Source organism: Thunnus maccoyii, chromosome 19 (genome assembly GCF_910596095.1).
Source record: "Thunnus maccoyii chromosome 19, fThuMac1.1, whole genome shotgun sequence".
NCBI lineage: Eukaryota > Metazoa > Chordata > Actinopteri > Scombriformes > Scombridae > Thunnus > Thunnus maccoyii.
The window spans coordinates 1,167,476-1,186,163 of NC_056551.1; the positions used below are offsets into that span (position 1 = coordinate 1,167,476).

The 18,688-nt window shown below is 41.8% G+C and overlaps 1 protein-coding gene across 1 annotated transcript; it reads left to right on the plus strand.

The window, feature by feature from the left end:
• Positions 1-881: 881 nt before the first annotated feature.
• On the plus strand, positions 882-17,275 carry lmnb1 (lamin B1). Its single transcript, XM_042395168.1, has 11 exons — positions 882-1,433; positions 7,461-7,617; positions 7,827-7,952; positions 9,731-9,901; positions 11,640-11,765; positions 12,197-12,417; positions 12,499-12,727; positions 12,846-12,950; positions 13,213-13,332; positions 13,830-13,943; positions 14,367-17,275. The coding sequence occupies exons 1-11, from the start codon at positions 1,078-1,080 to the stop codon at positions 14,406-14,408; spliced, it is 1,767 nt and encodes a 588-aa protein (XP_042251102.1). The 5' UTR covers positions 882-1,077; the 3' UTR covers positions 14,409-17,275.
• The last annotated feature ends 1,413 nt before the right edge of the window (positions 17,276-18,688 follow it).

Genomic DNA, 18,688 nt, shown 5'->3' on the forward strand with positions numbered 1-18,688 from the left:
TGCCATAAATTCTACTTTTACAAAGCTTATACATTTTCAATTTTTGTTGACATTGTCAGAAAGGTGATAATTCTACTTTGTTCATTATTAAGGTCGTAGTGGGTGGTGGTGGCGTACTGGAATGTATTATAGTGAAAACTGTTCCTATTATTTTGTCCCCCTCATGTATGTTAATGGAGTGGGCAAAATATTAGGAACACTTTTCAATATAATACACTCCAGTACACCACCACCACAATAGTTGCACAGGTATTCCTGATAAAGTGGCCGATGTTGTGTATGTCCTATTGTAGTGACGTCATTTGCTCAGTTTGTCTGTGCAAAAGAGGTGCCCTTGACATATTTCTGACCCTGCCCCTGGACCCTAGAGAATCTGTGCACGCCACTGCATGCAACAACACACAACAACAATTAATTACTGTTTCTTTTTTAATTTATAAAATAGTGTAATTACTCGTTTATATTTGGATCATTGTCATCATTTTTGTGCTATTAAAAGTAGGTTACTTCGGTTGCCCTTAATGGTGCAGTGATTTAAGGTTAGAGACATTTCTCCCTTTCCTCCTTGACCACTTCATTTTGCCTTTGGAAGTACAGCAGCCACCACAGCAGACACGATACAATGACATAAATCCGGGCTCAGCCGTTATCGAAAAACTCGCTTGTTGGCGCTTGTTATTGACGCCAACTGGCCGCTCGGATTCAAAAAAACGGGCCGCTGATAAGGGCGTATCTGATAAAAGCAAGAAAACCGAGACCGCCTGTCCGAATGAGTTTCGGTGTACCTTGGTGACATTTACAAGCGAACCCAAAAATTAAAATTGAAAGAACGCATTGCGTCGAGCTACGCCATTGGCCGGCTGGACACAACGTAACATTTTCAATAAGCCGCCATATTAGGAAGCCAAACCCCTCTTTCATTCGGTTAAGAAAAGACAGGACACACTTAGAGGATAGTTTTAGGAAGTGCCGGCTGTTGTCGAGCGATTGAATTAAAATTGTTACACCTGCACGAGCCATATCTCGGTTTTGTTTGGGCACTGCCTTTCAGACGGGTTACTTAGATTCTTTTCTACAATGGCGACCGCGGCTGCAACTCCGACCAGCCAGAGAAGCACGTGCGGCAGCGGTACTCCGCTGAGCCCGACCCGGATCACCCGACTGCAGGAGAAGCAGCAGCTCAGGGACCTCAACGACCGCTTGGCCACTTACATCGACAAAGTCCGTAGCCTGGAGTCTGAGAACGACGTACTTCGTCTGCAAATTAACGAGAAGGAAGAAGTGAGGAGTCGGGAGATAACCGGACTGAAAGCCCTGTATGAGACCGAGCTCGCCGACGCCAGGAGGAGTTTGGATGACTCCTCCAAGGAGCGGGCCTGGCTGCAGATTGAGCTGGGAAAGATCAAATCCGAGCATGAGCAGCTGCTACAGAAGTAAGCCTATAACACTTTAATCATGTTATACAGTCAAATACGGACAGGATCACAGCATGAGTAGCTAAAAGCTATGTACCGACTTTGATTTTCGAGCCACTTTTGCAACATTACGCACGTAAGTCCGTCTGAGGTGACGTTTTCTCTTCTGCTGAGAGCGTCAACCAAGCGCGGGCTGTAAAGAACATTACCTTTGTGTTTTGTTGTCCCTCTGTTCATTTTGTGGCTGGTTGGAGGAGGAGACCACTCTTATATTCGATGCAGTTACAATTACAATAAATGTAAAAAATAAAAATAATGTACAACATTTTGAATTGATTGGCATTAATCATTACCCGCCCACCATTGTCTGTGTTGCTGACAGAGAATAGCTGTCAATCCTAACCTAACCTTTACCAAACCTAATACTTGATAAATAAATGAACGAATATGTAAATTCACCAGAAATACACAATTTATTAAGATGCATGTACCTGTGTGTGCTTAGAATGGCAGATTACAGAAGCATCCCTGTTATTGGAGGTCACATGATGCCTTCAGGGTCCACTTGTAGTATTTTCTAGGACGAGAAGCCGAAAACAGTGTTGTGTAGAATTTATGTGCTTGTGTCCTGAAATGAGGGAAAAATTGTTTTTTCGTCTATTTATTGCGCTGAATAAAGTGCTACTCAGAATCACTGTGGAGGAGGAAGTATGCTTCAGACATGTAGATGACATAATCGTATTATCCAAGTGTTTCTGGGTTTTTGTGGTTAGTTGTTTGCACAGCACCCTCGACCACAGCAACTGCTTACACACAGCTGTTGACCAAGAGTGGAAGAACAGAAACAACGGGGATGGAGTGTTTCCTGCATTTATAGAAATAACTTTCCCTCTGATGAATTGTTATTGTAAGAGATATTTTTTTGTGTTGTGTTCAGGCACCCTCAGCTGTGTGTATTTTCATGTTCCTTTTGCTGCAAGTTGATACAGAAGTAGCAACTTTGATTTCACCAGTGTGTGAAATCTCACAGGGTGGTAACAAGAATGTTGCATTGGTGTGCAGTTTTTGCTAAATAAATGCAGCAGAAACATTATGAATACTAATCTATACTGCATCCATGACACATATATACTTCACTCAAGAGCTGATCCGTCTGAGGAGTGAGGTGTGGAGCTGTTGGGGATACTCATGTCGCGTGCTGTTGAACAGAGGGGATAGTGTGTGTGGTCGTGCGCTCTGACAGAAGGACACAGGTGGCGGTGACAGCCTGTGGTCTATATGGTTTTCTGTTGGCCAGTTGTCATGACCTATTGGTCCACTTTTAACATGTGTTTTGAATCTGGATTATAACATGAATAGTGTTACTGGACTGTGCAGTGTTTACCTCAAAGCATTATAGCTGCTATCTGACATCTGCAGAATAGTTTGTGCTTGCTGCTTAGTGTGCAGCAGGTGTGTAGTGGTCCACATGGATCACAGGTCTGTCCGTGCCTTGGTTTTGGGGTCATGGTTTAGTATTATTTTAAAATGACAGAGAAAACACAAAAGATAAGAAAATTTTCTTGGAAATTTTACTTTTGAACTTTTTAAGAATTTATAAATAATAAGGAAAATGACAACTCTTAGCAGTCAAACAAGCAGCAATTCCTTCTGATGTCAGAGAGGTGTGAGGGTTTTAGACACTATTCCAACAAACTACTACTATTGATGCCTGTATGCTGTGTCTACACAGGATGCGTAGCATGAGCGGCACATTAGCAGAGCAGCAGCTAGTGCTCTGTCTACACAGGGTGTACAGGCACGTTATCGACTGTAGGCCGTCACCTGTGAGCTCAACTCACACTAATCACTGTAGTCATGCGTGTAAAACAGAGTGTAAAAACACGCTTTGGTCACGTATAGTGTGAGTGAAATGTGAGCCGTCGTGTGGCCAGTGTAGACAAATGCATTGATTTAAAATAGAGGTGTATCTGTTCTATGAGATGGATGGCTGAAACACTTTGTGTGTAGACTATGTCTACACTATGCCACCTAATTTTTAAAACTGTTTTCTTTTGAAAACATTTTCTCTGTATTTTTCTGTTTCTGTTGTCAGACAACGGAACAAGTGTAAAATGGTGATTTAATCGTGGACCATAAACTGTACTAGTCAACTAGCAGACATTCCCAAACTGCTGCACTGCGTTGATGAAACTATTATTTTATGATCATGACGTTGTTTGACAAAATCAACATAAATGCACTCACTGCTGATGATGATCTGCTAAACGTGCTAATGCTAAGCTTTCTGTCTAGACATGGGGTAAGAGTGTCCATGTTTGAGCTCTGTTTTCGCTGTCTATTTTTCTCTTTTTAGAGCACTTTTCTCTGTCACGCCTCATCTCTGCTCTCTCTCCCTGACATGCTGGAGTCAGTCAGCAGAGCCCTGAAGCTCCACCCTGCCCCTGCACAGAGCTCAGTGGCTCGCTGATCGCTGGTTTATTATTAATATCTCATGTCTTGATTGCACCAAACTCGACACTGGTGCTCCCTTTGGTCCCCAGCCATACACCCGCCAAGTGTGGAGTGGATAGGATGAACGGTTCAAGACATATGTGAAGGACATGCATACATATAGAGATTCCTTCCTTTAGTAGATAGATAGATGCCATGGCAATGCTCGAATAGATGGGGCAAATAGGTGGGGGGTGGGGGAAGGTTAGGTTGTGGGCATATTGTGGTCGAGAGAGAGAGAGCGGCTTTGTGACAGTAGCTGCCAGACTGGAGAAGAGAGTATGAAGTTAGCAGTGTAATGTTAGCTGTGAACGTCAGTGCAGTGTGTGTACATTTTACGCTATTTGTCTCCTACTGTAGCTGCATTTAGAGATGTTTCTGGTTGATTGAGTAGGTAAATTCTATTTGGCTGTTTGGTCTCTGATTAGATGGCTAGTAGAATTATCTACAGCATCTTGGAAGCAGGTTTCGTCAAAGGCATCGCAAACAATAATGTGATATCACAAAACTAGAAATTCATAAGGTAATCATAACTCACCTGACGCTGTGGCATATAGTTGCTGTTTCCACCATTTGATTCTGTCATATTCAGTGGCTGGAAATCTAAAATCCCTCTTGTTTGTCTTGTAACAGAACCGTTGTGATTGGAGATGAAACAACCAATCAGAATTTGCCTTCTCCAATTCTCAGATTGGTTGATTTTTTTTTGTGGCACATTTGTAAGGCTATGCCAGGTTGAGAGAGTGTGCGCAAGGCAAAGTTGAGTGTGCACAGAGTGGAGAGGGGGACATGGAGAATGTGAGCTAGTGTGCAGTGGTCTGTCAGCGGACGTAGGATGAGTTTATGAGAGGACATATTAGTAAAACTGAGTTAGAGGAGTTATTATTGCATGTTAATATGTATAATAGCAAACATGCAAATACATTTATTGAGCACAGAATAGAATATTTGTTTGCTCAAACTACATTATTTTTTGCTTGCATGTAATTTCTCTTCAAAATATAAAAAAAAATAATTTATGTGCTTGCAAAATATATTATTCTGTGCTCCAAATCTCCCATGCTTGCTCAGGAATGAGGCACAAATATAACGCCATATTTACTTTCCAAAATATTTTCTGTGTAATTTATGCTTTTTCTTGTGGATGTCCAAAACTTCCTCAGAAACAACAAGCAGAACAGGAAAAGCTGGTTTTGGGAGTACACTGCTGTTATCTGATGTGTTCTCTCTGATGAAGCTGCATTGACAGCTGTCCTTCTGAAACAGTCTCTGCTAAATGTGATGTGTTGGTCTGGTCCAACTCAGAATGTTGTGTGAAGGCAGAGCCTGTCGGGTCAGTGAATGTTTCTCAGTAAGAGAAAGCAGACATACCACAGTGTGTTTGTCCACTTCAGCAGCAGTCCCAGCCGCCCACATCCTAACCCTGATGCACACCATGAGAAAATAATTAGCCTCTGTCTCAGCAGACCACTCTACTCACAAACCCACTGTTGACTTAGTTAAACCAGGCTCAGAGCCCGGAAACGGATGACCAACATGTTTTAGAGAGTGAAATATGTGGCTCTCCTCTACATTTATCAATATTGTTTTAAATCTTACTTAAGAATTTAAAGGCGTTTTAATTTGAATAATCAGACCAGGAAATATCAGATGGAAAAACAACAGTCAGTGTTTCCCTTTTTATATTATTGTGCAGCGGTGGTGTACCACTGTGAAAAATTCACACAGTCATTAATATCAGTGGGCTACTGATGATTTTCACCATGTTTTGAGTCATCTTCCCTCTCCTCATTCTTCAAAGGACATCTGTGTGAAACGTACTGTTAGAATGGCTCCTTCTAAGGAACAGGACAGTGTGTAATGTATGTGTGTAGCGAGTGCACGGTTGAGCGAGCGGCAGAAAAGTGACTGAATCCGATTGGAGCAGAGGAAAAGCTTAGCAGTAAGTTGTCAATATGGCAGTTAATGTTCAGTACAGGCTACAGTGTGTCAGTTCATCAATGCTGCAGCTTCTGTAGATCAAAAAAAAAAAAAAGCCTTGTCTGTTGTTTCCCCCACTGCTGGAAAAGTGAAGGGGGTTAGCCCTGGAGTTAGCGACAATGTGTTAGCCTAACCTGACCAGGCTCACTTAAGGCTCACTGATGTTTAAGGTGGACCAGCTGTTCTCATTTTAGTGTCAATCTCAGCCGCTCTTTGACAGAGAACAGAGAAATGTGTGTATGCTGAGTGTCTTCTTCTGCTCAGGCACAGACCCCCCCCAACCCCCCACCCCAACACTGACAATGCAATGTGCCATTGTGAAATACCACATAGAACAAAGATGACATAAATAAACAGCTCTTCTATTAATCAGCAGCTCCTCTTTGTTTCTTCTCATTGTCTCTTCTGTCCTGACATGTAGTGACCAGCAGAGGTCCCTGTTTACTGTAAACCCAGCTCTCATCTGGGAGGAAGGACCACTCTTTTGCAATGCCTTAGAATAGAATCTACTTTAATTAGTGTGTATTTTGACATTTGTTACCTATTTCTGAAAACAGGGGATCAAATGCACTATTCAGCCCAGTAAATGTGCTCATACACCAGTTGCAGTTTATGATGTCCACCCAGCTTAAACCAGTGCTGTCTAATCAACGACCCTGCATGAAATCTCACCTTCATGAAGGCTTTAACGTTTACTCAACAGTTCTAGAGAGCTGTTGATTCACTTTATAAATAAATCAAAAGAAATGCTGATCCCTCCTCACTGGTAGAGCAGGCAGGTCAGTTCTTTGATGAATCCTAGTAGGTAAAGGTGTTTCCCATAACTAATATTAATGCTGACTGATAGACATGATGCTGTCAGTTTGCAGGTCAAATCTCTTCTCACTTGTGAAGACCAAGTGTAAACAGAGTGCACATGGACTTTACAAGAGCCTCAAGACAGGTTGTGTTAAAACCTGCATTAAATATAACTAAAAAACAAACAAACAAACGAAAAAAACAATCAGCAAAAACACAAATGAAGCAATTATGCTTTTATTTAATTATTGCTATTATTTATCTATCTGATTACTGTAACACAATTGAACATGGGAAGTTTTGATATGTTTTCTTTTAAAATCATTAAAGGCTGCAAAGAGCCTTTTTTGTCTTTTTAGACATATCCTGACATGAAGTAAATATATTTACCTTTTAGTATTAACATCTATATCATCACATCTCCACTCCGTCCTTCTCTCTCTCTACAGCTGGCTTGTGTGTATTTTGTGTCTTTTATCTGTTTTATTATGGCTTCATCTTTTTCTTTTGTTTCCCATCAACATGTTTATTGTGTCCTAATGTATTAATATTTGGATGACAAATATTACATCATAATTTGATGAGTAATATCAGTAATATACTGACAGTTTTTCTATGAAGTTCAACACGGCCAAAATCCATGTTTTGTAATGAAGGTTATTGAGACCTGTGTTAAGAGAGACAGGTGTAACTTAACTCCTTGAAGGTAGTCACCACCATCACACTGTCATCCACATGTACTCACCATGCCTCATCATCATCCTCCTTCTACAGCTACAGCAAGAAGGACTCTGAGGCAGCAGGAGCCCAGGCCAGGCTGAAGGACTTGGAGGCTCAGCTGAACTCTAAAGAGGCCATGCTAGCTACAGCGCTGTCTGAGAAGAGGAGCCTGGAGGACACGCTGGCCGACCTGCGAGAACAGCTGCAGGAGGTACAGCACTACTGTTACATATGTAGCCTGTTCCTTTGACTATTAATGCAGTGATCATTAAAAACAAAAACCCTATGTGTATTTGTTTCAACAAAATGCTGTTTGTGATGGCTCGTCAGATTCTTTGTAGTGAACTGTTAAACTTTTCAATCCTTCTCCATTCATCTGGACTTATTTCAAAGCTCTGTCTGATGTGTTTTCATCCTCAGTTGGATACAAGTCTCACTCAGGCCAAGAAGCACCTGGCAGACGAGATGCTCCTGCGCGTCGACTTGGAAAACCGCTGCCAGAGTCTGACCGAGGACATGGACTTCCGTAAGAGCATGCACAAGGAGGTGAGAGTTTGAAACCGGATAATCAGACATTGAAGAAGATGTTGCTCCGTTAGCGTTTCTCGTCATCGTTACGTCTGTTCTCTCCTGGTAAAGAGGTGAATCATTCAGGAAAGAATAAGCAGTCAGGAGCAGATGAGTTGATTTCATTGGGTTTTCACTCTGCAGTCAGAGGCAGATGAGTGTTCAGTGTCTCCTGGTATACATGCACGTCCTCAGGGCAGCACTCTGGTTGGATCACATTATTTGATCACGCTGAACGACCGGTGGACACACTGACCCGAGCCAAACCATGCTCTTGACTCTTTATGTAACTACCATTCAGCATCATGAATGATCCTGCTGTTGAGGATGTATCGCTGCAGTTTAATCTGCATCAGCACTGTGTGTGTGTATGTGTATGTGTATGTGTATGTGTATGTGTATGTGTATGTGTGTGTGTGTGTGTGTGTGTGTGTGTGTGTGTGTGTGTTTGCTGTTTCTGAGAACATGTCAGCATATCAACAGCAAACCAACAACGTGCCTGTTTCTCAGTACTGTGATTTCTCTACTTTGTCTGTGTGGTTCTCAGCTCCAAGCGTGTTGGTTCCTACTGAAGACATAAAGCTTTATTTTCACTCGTGTATATAATGTTACAATGTGGGATGTTCATATTAAATGTGGCCAGAGTGTCAAATAATGAGGTAAATGTATGTAGAAGTCATCCTGTGAGCTGTGAACGTTTGCTTTCCAACAGTTTTTTTTCTACTTTCAGCCCGAGCTGACGTTGGCTCGTGACATATTTCTTTATATGGCCGTCTGCTCCACACACACAGAGCACCAGTTCATTGCTCCTCTAACATTATGGCGTGCAGGAGTAGGACCCTATAGTTTCTCTCATACAGCATAACAGATTCCACAGGGCCTTTCATTAAAGCAGCGCTAAAAGCTTACTGGAGATTTGAAAATATGACGACATATGTATATATGTTGTAAATTAGCAATTCAACACTGAAAAAAAAATCAATTATAGCAGAGTCTTATAAAGAATCTGAAAATGTACAGTCTTGGAATGCTGTTTCCAACAACAACAAAAGAAATTCAATTAAAATAAAGTTTTTTCACTCAACTCTACAGAAAACTTGTATTCAAGTCCTGATATGTGGTTATCCATACACTGTTATTGATACACTGTTATTGATACACTGTTATTGATACACTGGCACCAAGTATCCATACTTTTTTATTTTTCTAAACAGGACTGCTCAGAATTGATTGAGCTACTTTGGCTCACCACTACCAGAGTGACACTATGAACAGACTGGTGATGGTCAGATGGACCGCAGTAATAGGTGACAGTGAAGAAGAAACGCAAGCAAAATAACCAGCATGAGCCACTGCTGTCAGACGTTCCGTGTCCACGCTGGAAACACAGTCATCTGTGTTGTAGTTGAGCTAGTGGGTCAATAAATTTAAAAAAAAAAAAAAAAAAAAAAAAAAAAAATCATTGAAGGTTAGGTCCGGCGTGTCAGCAGGCTTGCAATGCACTGGCAGAAACCATGTGATCAGGCTTTGATAAACACAATCAATACCTGTTAATAGACAAGTTCTTTGCACATGAGATTTGTTGACCAAAGAAAAGCAGACTCAAAATCATGATGACCTTGAGTTTTCAGTAAGGCTGCAACTAATGACTGAATTTGATTAGTGCAACCTAACTACACTGACTCGAGTCCAACAGGACAAGATCGCTCCTGAGAATACTGTCTGAGTGCTCAGTGTGTGTGTTTGCTGTGTTACAGGAAGTGGAGGAGGCCCGGCAGCGCTATGAGAGCCGCCTGGTGGAGGTGGACTCTGGGCGCAAGGAGGAGTACGAGTATAAACTGACTCAGGCCCTGGCTGACATGAGGGCTCAGAACGAGGAGCAAATCATGATCTACAAGGACAACATGGAGAGCACCTACATAACCAAAGTATGTTCTCCGTTCATATAATCATCTGTAATAACATGTATGTCTGTAGCTGCTGCGACAGGAGGAGGAACGTGTCATCTCCTACACTTCATTTCACTAGAAAGGAACAAGTTCATCCAACAATATACTGTAACTCATGAGTCAGGACACAAACTATACTGGTGTCACAATATAAGAATTGATCAGACACCAGCCAACCAATCAGATATGAGTCAATTCCATAGTATGAAGTGTGAATCTTAAGGGTTCAAAACTGCACTACATGACCAAAATATGTAGCCAGTCAAACATTCCATCTACATGTGGTGTAGTGGTGGAGCATGTGATTGAAGGCCTGGCTCACAGTATGTGTTACAGGTGTTGGATGGGGGTTGAGGTCAGAGCTATGTGCAGGCCAGTCAAGTCCTCCCACAGCACACTGGGAAAAGCATTACTATATGAAACTGGCTGAATGCAGGGAAACTGGAAAGAGACAAACACAAAGTTGGAAGCTCTGCAGCATTAAGGTTCAGCTTCATTGCAAATAGAAGAGGCCCAAAGCAGGAAAAAGAAATGTAGACCAAAGCTACACTAAAACAGTGATTCCCAAACCTTTTTAGACCGTCACCCCGTCATAGGAAATGTTTTGATATAAAACAAACACAACCCCTGAAAAATGGTTCAGGCATTTTAACGATGTTAAGGTGGAGATGTGACTGGCTATCAGACAGCCACATCACACATGAATTAGGGCTGGGGACAACATATTGATATTTCATCTATCATGAAATGAGACTAGATATTGTCTTTGATTTTTGGATATGTTGTCTTTTCCTGCTTTGAAAGGCTGCGTTACAGTAAAGTGATGTCTAGCTTAGTCATTATATCCACATTATTGATGAGTATTTATCAAAAATCTCATTGTGTCAATATTTTGTGAAAGCACCAGTAGTCATCTCTATGATATTGTCACAATATCAAAATATTTTTGATATATATATATCAAGGTATTTGCTGATTTTGTCCATATCACCCAGCCCTAATATACATTAGACAACATGTTAGACCACAGTGAATGCACACAGACAATGATGGATATTTGTCTTCCACAAGCAGCCAGAGCCTGTGTTGTTCAGGTGAGTTGTGGCTCACATTCAGTCGTCTGTGTTGACAGCTCACATGTTTCAGATGCTTTGACTTGTTTTTTTTATGTCAAATCTTTTCTGTTGCTGCTTTGATGCTCTTTTTTTTTTCTGATTGCTAAGTTCCTGCAAACCTCCTCAGCCTGAAAGTGTGTTTGGTTGCTATGTTTTTAATATGGTGATTTTGATATTTATTGCTTATTTATTCAGTTTTGATATGTTTGAAAATGCAACATATAAAAGTAGTTAATGTAAATGTTGTTTTCTTTATGGTGAAATGTTATTAAAAAGACACGGATGAACAATGATATTAAAATCACAGCAGCACAGTGGACAGAGCAGTCTACTTACAGCTTACTGCTCAGTGTTCATGACTACTGAGACTGCAACTGTTATGATGACTACTTAAAATGCATTTACTCAACGTTTAATGCATTCTTGCAGTCACCGTATAGACATAAACAATCTACAGCTGAGCAACAGCAACACTTTACTAACTAACTTCCTGCATGTCAGGAAGTAACTAACACTGCACAGTTCCTCTTTCAGGGTGTGAATGAGAAGGAAACAATGTTGATGTCGCTCATATCGGAAGCATCTGTATGTTTTGTCTCCAGCTGGAGGACCTGCGTCGCTTTTCTGAGATGAACGGAGCATCAGCCAACATGGCCCGAGAGGAACTGAGGGAGTCGTCCCTGAGGATCGAGAGCCTCACCGCCCAGCTGGCAGGACTGCAGAAGGAGGTCGACATTTGATCTTTATCATGAAGGGTTTCTGTTTTTTAGTTTGTGACAGAATTAGAATGTGTTTCTTAAGTAGTTAAATTTGATAAACGCTGGAAAATCTAAAGCCAAAGACATTAATCTCAAATCTGAATCTGATATCCTTGCTTACCTGTTGGAAAAAGATCTGGTAGATAAAGCCAACTTCCTGTTGTAACAGAAAAAATTCATGCTCTGAGACTCAAAACCACAAACCACAAACCATAATAATAATCTGTCATAGTTTATGAGTAGGCCCACTCTCTCATAAATGTTTTTCTTGTCTAATTCATTCATTTCATGTCATTGAGGCAGATATCCAAGCATTTTTAAATGACAGATTAAGTCTTGGCTGGCTGGCTCACATCTGCTCCAGTGTCACCTCAGACTCTGACCTCCTCGTCTGTCTTTAGACTCGTGGTTGGCGGGATCGTATAATGGAGCTGGAGCAGGCGTTGGCTCAGGAGAAAGACACGAGCCGCAAGCTGCTGGCGGAAAAAGACCGCGAGGTGGCCGAGATCCAGGCCAAGATGCAGGAACAGCTGAACGAGTACGAACAGCTGCTGGATGTGAAACTGGCTCTGGACATGGAGATCAATGCCTACCGCAAACTCCTGGAGGGAGAAGAGGAGAGGTGAGAACCCACAAACCAATAGATCTCTGTTCCTCGCGTAGCATGCCAGATATCGAACTGCGGTGTTTTCCCCTCCCTCAGACTGAAGCTGTCTCCCAGCCCCGTGTCTCGCGTCACGGTGTCTCGAGCCTCGTCCAGCAGCCGCAGCGTTCGGACCACTCAGGGAAAGAGGAAGCGCGTGGATGTGGAGGAACAGGAAGCCAGCAGCTCGGTTTCCATCGCCCACTCCGCCTCAGCAACAGGACCCATCTGCATCGACGAGATCGACACCGACGGCAAGTTCATCTGCGTCCACAACAGTGGTGAACAGGTGAGCTCCTGGGCTAGTGCTTGTAGTTTAGAAACGGAAAACAGTGTTTGTTCCTCATCTCCATCTGCTGTAACTTCATATTTGACACATCTCTCTACTGTTGCAATGTCTGTCTCAGGACCAGGCCATGGTGGGTTATGAGATGATTAAGACTATTGGAAATGCTACAGCCACCTATAAGTTCACTCCCAAATACGTCCTCAAGGCCGGCCAGAAAGTCATGGTAAGAGTTTGACTTGATTCAGATAGTAGGATCTCTTTAAGTCCAGTGCAAATCACAAACAGTGATGTTCTGTAAAACATCAGCATGGGGACATTCTGCTCTTTGTGATTTTTCTGTCATGTGTATACTGTTATGATGTTGGATGTCCAGGATAGCATTATAACTGTTTAATGCACTGTGTCACTTAATGTGAACACTGTTGAATTTGAAGATGGCTTCAGGGCTTTCAGAAACCTCATGTGTGCCTTTTTGCTGTCTGCAGGTTTGGGTGTCTGATGCCGGTGTGAGCTCCAAACCTCCCACAGACCTGGTGTGGAAGAACCAGTCCTCCTGGGGGTCAGGAGAGGATGTCCATGTGGTACTGATCAACCCTCAGGGAGAGGTGAGACCATACACACACACACACACACATAAACATTCACTCTCTCCATCTCTGTACTGTGTCACTGATCCTGTGTTCTCTCTCTGTTCACTCTTACATATCACTACCTCTCCGCTACACTGATAGTCACCCATCTGTCTCTGTTGCCTCTTCTCACATTCTCAGCCAGCTCTGTGTCAGGGATAAAAAGCAAAGTATCTTTGGATATAGTTAATATGTTTCTGGGTCACAATATTAAAAAAAGTTTGGTTTTAAAAAATGACCATCAGCCGATTTACTGTTCTCTGACTTTCTAAACACTCTCAAATATCTCTCAGTATCTGTCTGACTATAGTTAGACTACAGAGTCTATAGAGGATGCTGAGTGACACTTATTGTGTGTGTGTGTGTGTGTGTGTGTGTGTGTGTGTGTGTGTGTGTGTGTGTGTGTGTGTGTGTGTGTGTGTGTGTGTGTGTGTGTGTGTGTGTGTGTGTGTGTGTGTGTGTGTGTGTGGCAGGAGGTGGCAAAGAGAACCACGACATACAAGACAGGAGTAGAAGAAGAGCAGGGTGAAGAAGAAGATGATGATAACGGAGTGGAGGCCATCGAGGAAGACCTCTTCCACCAGCAGGTGAGTCAACCAGCAGCATTGTGATATGTGTGTACATTTAGAACTCTGTATGTATGTATATGTGTGTGTGTATATATATATACAGTTGTGCTCATAAGTGTACATACCCTGACAGAATCTGTAAGATGTGCACCATTCATAATGTCTTTAGTATCTATAGTTCAATTTTAGTCTCATCACTCCAAATAACTTTGTTCCAGAAGTTTTGAGGCTTGTTTTGAGGCTTGTGTAGCTACTGTTTGTTATTGTTATTGTAATTAATTGTATTTTTTCTGGCAACTTGACCGCGCAGCCCATTTTTGTTCAAGTACCTCCTTATTGTGCATCTCGAAAACAGCAACTTTGTTTTACTTGTGTTTAAAGCCTCCAAAATAAGCAAAAAAATGAGAGCATTAGTAATATAATTTCTGTCTTTCTGTGCAGGGAGACCCTCGCACTGCCAAAAGAGGCTGCTCCATCATGTGATCCCACTGCACCAACCAGCCACCTCCTTCTCTGAGCCCAGCCAGTCTGCTGCCAACTGTAATACTAGAACTATTTTTCTATCTTTTTGTAGTGTATTTCAATAAAATGTATGGATTTTATTTGATGTTTTCATAAGAATGCAAAACAGCTTTTTGGTAGATTTATTTTCATCTGAAAACCAAAATATGGTCATTGAGCAACATTTTTACTTCAGAAGCTTTTTTTCTTTTTTTAAACCATGTAACAGTAGCTTAACTCAAAGACGGGCTGTGTCTTTAAGAAAACAATGAGTGGTGTTATGTAATTTTTAAAAAAATAGACTTTAATTTTGTTATTTTATTTTATATTTGATCTTATTATAATTATTATTGATGCTATATTTTAGGCCTTTAAATGACAAGGAAAGCTACAAGATGTCAGTGATTAGTTTAGGTCATGGGCTGGTTTTTAACTTTTCTAAAGATCTACTGTATGATTAAGAAATTGTGGAAAAAAATGAACACTAAAAGCTCATCAGTAAAATGAGTTGATGTGATGAATGACTTCCTCCTATTAGTCTGGACCTTGAGTGAAAGAAAGTCTGAAGAATTCAATATGGAATCATCTGTTCTAGGGGTGTAATGGTACAAAAGATTCACGGTTCGGAATGTACCTCAGTACAGCAGAAAACAATTATTATTATTGTTGTTATTATTAATGAAACAGTTTAGTTGTGCTGCAGTGGAAACTATTACTGAAACAGATGAGTTGCCACAGTGGAAAACAACCTTTGTTGCAGAGTGACAGGAAACCTGCTGATAGCTATTTTATGCTATTTAGCAGCTCCACCTCCATCAGCTACAACAGTAACATGCTGCTCTAACACTGATGCTTCACTATTAATAATCTAATGATGTCATATATAATAATATATCAGTCAGAGAGACCAAACCACTACTTTTACTGCAATACTTTTTAAGTACATTTTTCTCTCAGAACTAGTTCTTACGACGACGACCATGTCAGAAATCAAATGTTTTTATTATTGTTCTGAACAGCTTCACTCAAAGGTGGAGTGAAAAGGTGACTGTCACAGAGAGGGGAGGGGGTATCATTGCACTACAGAGATAACAGGGCGTATCTTAATACTAGTGTTGCAGTCAGTCAGTGTTATGGGTCTCTGACTCTACGGGATAACCAGATTAACCAGGCTACCTTAGCTAAACTGGCTAATATACACCAATAAGTATGCTACAGCTAAGTGATGTGCTGCCAAAATGTTTCAGGTGGAACTGGTGCTCTACAGTTATTGTTCCACACATCAGTGGATTATTAAACTATTGTGACAGTAATTGTTTGAGTCACAGAGCATATTCTTCATGCGACTGCATGCACCGGACCGTAACGTCTATGCCGTGACGGTTCAGCACGAATACATGTACTGTTACACCCCTAATCTGTTCAGTGTTATCCTTGTGATATCTTCAGAAAAAACTTCACAATCATGATGTATTTATAAGGAAGTCAGAGGACAGTTGAGTTACTTTAAAGGTGCAATGTGTAAGAATTGGCCACGTGATCCAAACAAATAAGCAGCAGCATACCATTATCACTCACTGAATGTAACGTAAAGCTTACTGTTAACAGTAAATCTGTGTATCGTCATTGAGATATCAAAATGTTACAGAGATATTAGAGCCAGAGGTAAATTGCCAAAGAGCTGTACAGATCAGAAAGCGGTTGCACCATGGAGACAAGTCAAAACATAACACTAAGTAACAACTAAATAGTTACACACATCCCTAAGGTAGGGGTAAAATGTCACAGAACTCACTAATTGTAAAACAGCAGTTTTGTGCCACACAGCATCATATTTTCAGTAATTGTATGCCATTTTACAACATAGTAATCCATTTGAAACCTAATTTGTTGATAAATTTCAATATCAATCCAGCTTACTACAATGTGCCACAATGCCAAATGGCTCATGCCAGTTTACACATAGCTGGTACAACCCAGTGCAAACTACCAGCTGATGTCTCACTCAGCCAGCATCTGCAGCAGAAAATGGCTGCTGCGACATCATCAGTGCAACTTTCCAAATAGGCGTTACTGACCATATATTGGAACTCTAAATAGTAAATAATAAAGTGACGTATTGACAGCACTAGAGTGAAAGGTACAGCAGCTTTCAGCCTGGCTCATCTCCACCAGTGCTGCTCAGGGCAGCACCACTTCTTCTCCCTCTCATGTTGACTGAGGGAAGACTGGACGCTACAGTCTCTCAGACACAAAGTGGTACTATGAAACAGTATGGGCCAGATGGGAGGGGTTAGCTGATTAGCATGCTACTTCAGTAGATATCTATTCAAAACAATACATAGATATCTTTGACATAACGTCAAAACTGTTTCTTCACATTCTGTTGATATTTTTAGTTCATTTTTGAATGTTTTAAACAGAAATTATGGTGAAATCTCACACATTGCACCTATTTAAAGCCCCTATGTGTAGGATTAGAAACTGTGGCTTTTTGGTAGTATCAAAATAGACTGAAAGACACCACCCCCACAGATCTGACCCGACCTACAAAAAAGGACTAAAAGTAAAAGCATACATCAGAGTAAAACTTGTGTCATCAAAATAATTTGATATGATGCTATAATCAAATTTTATACATGGGGGGACTTTAATGTGATGTCATGCAGCAAACATGACTTTCTCGTCACTGACTTTGAATAAGTATTGCACCACTACTTATGAAGTGTTGATTGTATTCTTAACTTTTGATATTTGAAGTGTTTGAAGTATACTTTGTGTTTGTGTGTTACTATGCATGCTATGGCTGTAACCTTCATAGTTGAATGAATAAATGTTCTTTTCTTGTACTTGTGTTTAACTTATTTTTAATACATCATTCCAGATAACCGTATAGATAACAAGATTAGTCATAATTGGAATAATTATTACAATATAAAAAAATCCATATCAAGAAATATAGATAATGATACTTGATTACAATAATGTGTATGGCCCTGTTTTTATTTATCCATCCATTGCTGCTTAGTTGGGACCAGGTTGCAGTTTGCATCAGACTGAGTAACCAAGATATCCTTCACCCTGACAACGCCCTCCAGCTCCTACTGGGGGATCTTGAGACATTCCCAGGCCAGAACAGATATGTAATCCCTCAAGTGCGTTCTGCATCTGCCCTGGGGTCTCCTACTAGTTCAATATGCCCAGATCACCTCCAGAGGGAGGCATTCAAAAGGCATCCTAACCAGATGCCTAAACCACATCAGCTGGCTCCTTTCAAGGCAAAGGAGCAGCAGGTCTACCCCGAGCTCCGCCCGGATCTTCAAGCTCCTCACCCTGTCTCTGAGGCTGAGCCTCTGGAGGAAACTCATTTCGGCCGTTTGTATTCTTTCAGTCATTACCCAAAGCTTGTGACCATAGATGAGGTTTGAAATGTAGACCAACTGGTAAATTGAGAGCTTTGCCTTCTGGCTCAGCTCCTTCTTCACTGCCCGTATTACTGCTGATGCTGCACCGATCCGCCTGTCAGCCTCACGCTCCATCTTAGTCTCTCTTGTGAACAAGACCCCGAGATACTTGAACTCCTTCACTCCCACCCCGGAGGGAGCAGTCCACCTTCTCCTGGCAGAGTACAATGGCCTAAGACTTGGAGGTGCTGACCGCTTCACATTTGGCTGCAAACCATCGCAGTGCCTGCTGGAGGTCACTGTGTGTTCAAGCCGTCAGAACCACATCATCTGCAAAAAGCACAGAAGCAATCCTGAGGTCCCCAAACTGGAAACTCTCCTCCCCCCAGCTGTTCCTTGAGATTGAAAATCACAAACAGAATCAGTGAAAAGAGACAACCCCGGCAGGGCCCAACACCCACCAAGAACAAGTCTGACTTCCTTCTGAGAACGCGAGCACAGCACTCAGTGGGTTATTTAAGGACTGAATGGCTCACAGCAACGGCCCGGTACCCCATTCTCCCGCAGCACCCCCCTCAAGGTGCCCCAAGGGACACGGTCGTAAGCCTTCTTCAAGTCCAGAAAGTACATGTAGACTGGATGTGCAAACACCCAGGACCCTTAAAGGATGAAGAGCTGGTCCACTATTCCACGGCCAGGATGGAATCTGAATTGTTCCTCCTGAATCTGAGGTTCGACAATCGGCCGGAGGCTCCTTACCAGCACCCTGGCCTTAGCTGCCTGGGTTACCACCCAGACAGGCACCGCCGACCCTCCAGCCACTCTGACCTCCACAACTGAGGTCCTGAACATGGCCCA